General features: G+C 55.1%; 1 protein-coding gene across 1 annotated transcript in view; it reads left to right on the top strand.

Moving 5' to 3' along the window:
• Nucleotides 1-202: 202 nt before the first annotated feature.
• Nucleotides 203-6,000, top strand: part of LRP1 (LDL receptor related protein 1) — a 94,263-nt gene continuing 88,465 nt past the window's right edge. Inside the window, exon 1 of the mRNA XM_007534967.3 lies at nucleotides 203-757. Coding sequence (XP_007535029.1) covers nucleotides 691-757 — 67 coding nt within the window. The 5' untranslated portion in view covers nucleotides 203-690. The remainder of the gene's footprint in view (nucleotides 758-6,000) is intronic.

Here is a 6,000-nt window from a genome sequence, read left to right as displayed (position 1 = left end):
CCCCGAGCTCCGCAGCCGCCCGCCGGCGCCTGGAGCGCGGAGGCTGCTGCGGCTCCCCCTCCCCAGGGCAGCACGCCAGGACGGCGCATGCGCACTCCCCGGGCTGCCGCGTAGCTCTCCCCCCTTTCTTTCCCCGCCCCTTCTCTCCCTCCCTCCTCTCCGGGTCCCCTCCCTCTCTCCCGTTACCACCCCCCGCAACTCGCGGCACCTCAGTCCAGGGAACAGTGGTGCGAGCTCCAGGCCTGTGCACTGAGGAGGCGGAAACGAGGGGAGCCCCCAGAGCTCCCTCAAGCCCCTTCCAAGGGCTCCCCCACCCGGTCCACGCCCCCCACCCCCCACCCCCCACCCCGCCTCCTCCCAATTGTGCATTTTTGCAGCCGGAGGCGGCTCGGAGATGGGGCTGTGAGCTCCGCCTGGGGAGGGGGGAAAGCAGAGCCGAGAGAAAAGCAGGGGGTGAAAGATTTGGATTGGGGGAGCAGGGGACGCGCCCGGGTCAGCAGGCCCTCCCCAAGGGGCTCAGAAGTCTGCCTCTTCACCTACGCCCCTGGTGCGCTCTACTGGAGGATAGGATAAGAATAGAGGAAGGGGGAAGAAAGGAGGAAAAAAGGGGACCCCCCAAGTGGGGGGGGGCGACGGCGAGAAGTAGCAGGACCAGCGGGGAGGGGGCGGCTGCTTGCATCAGCCCACACCATGCTGACCCCGCCGCCTCTGCTGTTGCTGCCCCTGCTCTCAGCTCTGGTAGCTGCTGCTATCGACGGTGAGTGTGATTCCGCGGCCCCCCGGACCCCTGAGGATACCCCCTCTGTAGTCCCCTGTGCTGCGCTGGGATGGGGACGGGAGACGCGGGAGGGGTGCCTTTTGTTATCCCAGTCCAGCTGACACAGCAGCGCCAGACTGGGGGCGGGGATGGGGGGTCTGATTTAGAGAATGGGGCACCCTGGGCTAATGATGCTTCCGGGACCCCCCAGCCCAAACAAAGACCCAGAGGCCTGGGAAGGGAGGAGAGGACTCCCCCTTTTCTGATTCTGGGATCCAGAGGCCTGCTCTTCCTATCTGGTCGGGGAGGGCCTCCGCCTCCCTCCATCCTCCACCCCCCCATCTGAATTGTGAAGGAATCCGGATTTGCGATGTATGCTGCAAGGGGTGTGGGGGGTAGGTGGCAGTAGGGACTGTGGCCTGTGAATCCGGTCAGGGGGTGCTCACTGGGTGCAGGGCAGGCAGGCCAGGGGAGATTGTGGGGAGGGCCCCCAGTTTGGGTGTGGAATACGGCCCAGGCGACCAGGCTTGGAGGCCCAGGTTCTGAAGTGGGCACTTCCCCCTCTCAGGGCCTCTGTCAGTGGCCTGGATAAGGCTGTGCTGGGGGGTGGAAGTGGGGGCTGCTGGCTGACGCTCTGTGACTTTGAATTTTCCTTCTTAATTCCTGGGAGCTCTGAGATGGAAACACATACACAAAACGTCAGATGTCATCATTGGGGAAGGGGACTGGAGAATGGCCTGGAATGTTGAGGTGGGAGGACTTGTGCTTCACCACAGTTTGGGCTGGAAGGAGAGTTGGAGGTTGGCTGGGGGTTAATGCCATGCCCGCTGGGCTGGGTGCACCCCCCCCCCATTCCTTGCTCCTTGGGTAAAATGTCTTTCTTGCCTCTGCTTCCTCTCCGACCTGCCCCCCCCCCCATACATACACACTTTGTATACTGCATTTATGTTTGGGCTGTGTCCTTTTGGGGAAATGGGGTGCTCCTTCTCCCCTTTTGCTGTCAGCTATTTTTCCTTTTACTTGTGAGTCATTGGTTCAGGTCTTGCCCAAGCTTTGAGCTGGGGTCATAGGACTGTGCTTTGCTGTGCTGGGTTGGGCCCCTAATTTGAGAAGGGGTGGGATCTCACCCCTTCCGGCATTTCAGTCCTCTTTCTAGCACTGGGCTCATCCTGCACCCCTCCTCCATCTTCTAGGTTTTGCCAGGTTAGGATTGGGAAAGTTTTTCCCTGAAATGAGATGATCTCTTCCTCTTTCCCCCCCTTCCCTGGACTTGCTTCAGTTGAGGGAGGGAAGTAGGAAGGGGGGGTGTCAGGAAGTGACAGTATATTCATTCAGTGGCTTTCAATTATGCCATTTTGGGGACTGTCTCACCCCCACCCCATCCCCATTACTTTAATTATCTGCTCAAGGTGAGGAAAGAGGCTGTGCTGGGAATATCCTCCAGGCCAGCCCTGACAGCTAACCCTGACCCATAATTCTCTTTCTTTCATCTTTTCCTGAGGTGGGAAGGGAAACTGAGGCCAAGCTATATGGTATGGTGACTTCTGGGAAGAATAGAAAAAAATATTTTAAAGAGGGAAAGCCCCACCGGGGACCTCATGGAGGAGAGTCTCTGTGGAGACCAGAAGTACCCGGCCCAGTCACAGACTGCCTCAGGTAGCTTCACCCCAGTTTTCCAAAGTCATGTATTTATCACATCAGTTTGGTTAATGGTGACTGGAATAGAGAGACCAGACATGTCCTTAACAATATCCTAGCCCTTTTAAAAAACCCTTCCCAACCCACACTGCATCCCTAACTAACACCAAACTCTGTCCTGAGGCCCAGGGAGAGGACCCCTCACCAGACTCTGTCCCTCTTACTTTGGGAGAGGAGCATGATTGATTTGCTCCCTCCCCCCCATCCTGGGGCCCAGAAGTGGGTAGTTGTCTAAAACACGTTCACCTCTGTACGGGACAGCCTAGAGGGCCTTCCCATCTTTTCCCCTGCCTTCACGTTCCAGGTCAACAGGTACAGAACTGTCTTCTCAGTGTTGGGAGAAGAGAAAACATGGGTCCTCTTACCTTTAATGTTTTTTTCCTGCCGCTCTCACAAACTGCTGTTCCCAGCTGATGTCACAGATTTTGATCACAGACTTCTCCAGGGAAGCAACCTGAGGAGCCTTTCCCACTCCCTCTGCCTCCTCTTCTAGGTCTGAACCCATCCCTGGGCCCACTATCTCTCTGGGCAACTCTATCTCTCCCTAGTAGATGAAGTCAGGGAGCTGTGAGAAGCCTGCTGAGATGGGACATGTTGTACTGGGGAGGGGAGTCCCAGACAGATATTATCTGCTTCCCTCGCCACATATCCTCCTGAGCAAGGCTCTTCCCAGTGACCAGGTGAGGTGGGCAGTGGCAATGAGTTATTAAGCTGAGGTGTTGGCCTTCTGGCTCCCTGAAAAGAGAAAAAGTTGCATTCTCCTTTCTCCCTTGGCTGCCCCTAGATCTTTGAACATGTCCTCTTACCTTCTTATCTTAACACAGGGATACGTAAGACATTAATTTTGGGATTGGAGGAATATTCTGACATTTGGGAATGCTTTATAAGATTTTCTTTTCTTCCAGTCTTGTTATCCTCTCTAACTCTATATTTAAAAATATTTATTTGTTTATGTATTTATTGAGAGAGAGTGATAGGAACAGAGAATCAAAGCATCACTCTGACATATCATTGTTGGGGTTGGAATATGGGACTTCATGCCTATAAATCTAGAACTCTAGCCATTGCACTGCCTCCTGGGCCACTCCTCCCTCCTCCCAACCTTCCCTCCATCACTGGTCCTCCTAAGGGGGGGAGGCAGCTGGACACCTGACTTACTAGAGCCAGATCCTCTCCAAATCCCCCCAACTCTTCAAAACTCTTTTATTACCTTTGGGAAGGAACTCTCTCTCTCTCCTTTTTTAAATCTTTATTTATTTATTGGATAGAGACAGCCAGAAATCGAGAGGGAAGGGGATGATAGAAAGGGAGAGAGACAGAGACACCTGCAGCCCTGCTTCACCACTCACAAAGCTTTCTCCTTGCAGATGGGGACTAGGGGCTTGAACCCAGGTCCTTGTGCACTGTAACATGTGCGCTCAACCAGGAGCGCCACTACCCAGCCCCGGGAAGGAACTCTTTCCTTACTCAAGTCTAATTTTCATTCCTATTGCATCTCAGCTTTGGCACATCAGAACCCCAACCCCTAGGATCCCCCCCACCCCCAGACCCCACCCTGCATCCTGTAGTCTTTTCCCTGAAACCTGCCCCCATCATCTTTCCAACCTTCAAGTCCTCTGGTGTGTGACGATGGCTCCTCTGGGTGCAGTTAATGTGTCCATGGGTCCTTGACCTTATGGGGGCTGTATACCAGGTGTGTGCATTTTGGGGAACCCTGCTATGTGTCCCCTGTAGTCCCTCCCCACACTCCCCCATATTTAGTCCCAGATTTCAACCCAGTTAGTAGGATACTGCATTGTTTGGAGAAGGAAGCTGTTGGCTCTGGAGTGCTTCCGGTGCAGTGGCCCAGACAGCCATTTAAGATGGGGGGGGGGGACAGGGAGGTAGCATTTGCTCCTCTTGCTCCCCCAGGGGAGACTCTGAGGCGACACTTGGTTAGCCAAAGACTCCGGTATTTTTTTCCTCCCCATTCTCCCAATTTCGTGGCAGGCAGTAGCCTCTATTTTGGGTCTCCATTGGTCAGACACTGCCAAGCAGGGACTTTCTCCCCAGATCAAGATTTGCCTGCCTTCACCCCACTCTCTCTGAGTCCCTGGGGTTGTATGGAGTGTGGCGTTATTCTCTGGGTTCAGCCCCAGACAACTGTGTCATTATCTTGGCGAGCTGAGACCAAGACTCCTTTCTGTCTCTTCTGCCCCTCTCTCCCTGTCATTGCTGTGTGCTGCCTTGGCACTCGGAACCTCTGTCTCCTGTCCTCTTGCTGCCCGTCCTCTGCCCTCTCTTGCTGTGTCTCCCAGTCTCTGTTGCTTCCTTTGTTCCTGCCTGTCTCCATCCACCTCCATGCGGACGGACCTCTTGGTGTCCCTTGAGCAGCCTAGAGGCAGAACTTTCCCACATGCTCCCAGGTCCCCTCTCACCATGTGGGCCTCCTCAATAGTCCAGTTTGGCAGGGAGAGTCTCTTCCACTTCCCTTCAAGTTCCTCCTTCAACCCTCCCACCCCCATTTTGGGAATGACTTTTGGAGAGAACTGTTTCTTATAGAAAGGAACTTGATACCCTTTGTGGACTGGGGGGGGGGGGTCCTGGAATGGAGGTATTTTTGAAGGAAAGAGGAGAGGCTAGATTTCTAGCAGAACTTCCTGGTGACCAGGAGCCTGAGGGCTGGAGAAAGGGGATGAGAATGGGCCAGGAGCTCCAAAAGTTCACACAGTGAGTAGAGGCCAGTGGGTGTTGAGGGTGGGCTGAGAGAGGGTGGTGCCCAGAGAGGCCTGGGGAGCAAGGCGATGACCTCCGGACCCATTCAGGGATATGCGTTTTATTTGTGAGGAGACAGGAGACGAAGGGATGCTGGTAAGGTCACTGGCCAGGTTGATGTCCCGCTGAGTCAATATTGACTCAGGATGGAGGGGGAGACCCTTCCCTGCCCCTGGCAGTCCACGCCATCCAGTCTGTCCTTCTGTCCAGGCCGCAGAGCAGAGGCCCAGACTCAGGAATGACAAAAATGTGTCTGAGCCTCACAGAGCTGCGGGGAAAGAGCCACCGGTAACACCCAAAATACATAAAATTCAGTGAAAAGCTCTCGTTTTTTGGGTCTGGAAGGCCCCACTCCCTTACCCCCACATGTTTGAAAGTTCAGATTCCTGCAGGCTGTATCCTCCACCCCCTGCCCACCCCACCCCCCAGCTCCTCTGTACCCTCAGAGAGAGCATGTGGTTCCCTTTAGAAAACACTCCCCCCACACAGCCTATCTCTGTCCGCTGCTGAGAAGGGCCTCAAGGCTTCTTTCCTGCTTTTCTTGCCTCCTGTCCTTGTCCCTAAGAAGAACCACTGAGGTTTCACTTCTCTCCCTCCTTCCCTCCTTTCTCCTTCCATGGGGATCAGCAAATGGGTCCCCTCCTAGAGAAGGCTCTGTCAGGGTCTGTCTTCTCCTGTCCCCACTCTCTTCCACTCTTGGCCCCTTCCCCACCCACTGCCAAGGTCCTGGAACTGGATGGAGGATGCCAGCCAAGGCTCAAGTGGGGTGGCAGGGTCTGTGTTGTGTCTGG

This window comes from Erinaceus europaeus, chromosome 7 (assembly GCF_950295315.1).
Source record: "Erinaceus europaeus chromosome 7, mEriEur2.1, whole genome shotgun sequence".
NCBI lineage: Eukaryota > Metazoa > Chordata > Mammalia > Eulipotyphla > Erinaceidae > Erinaceus > Erinaceus europaeus.
This window is presented reverse-complemented; position numbering and strand designations above follow the sequence as displayed.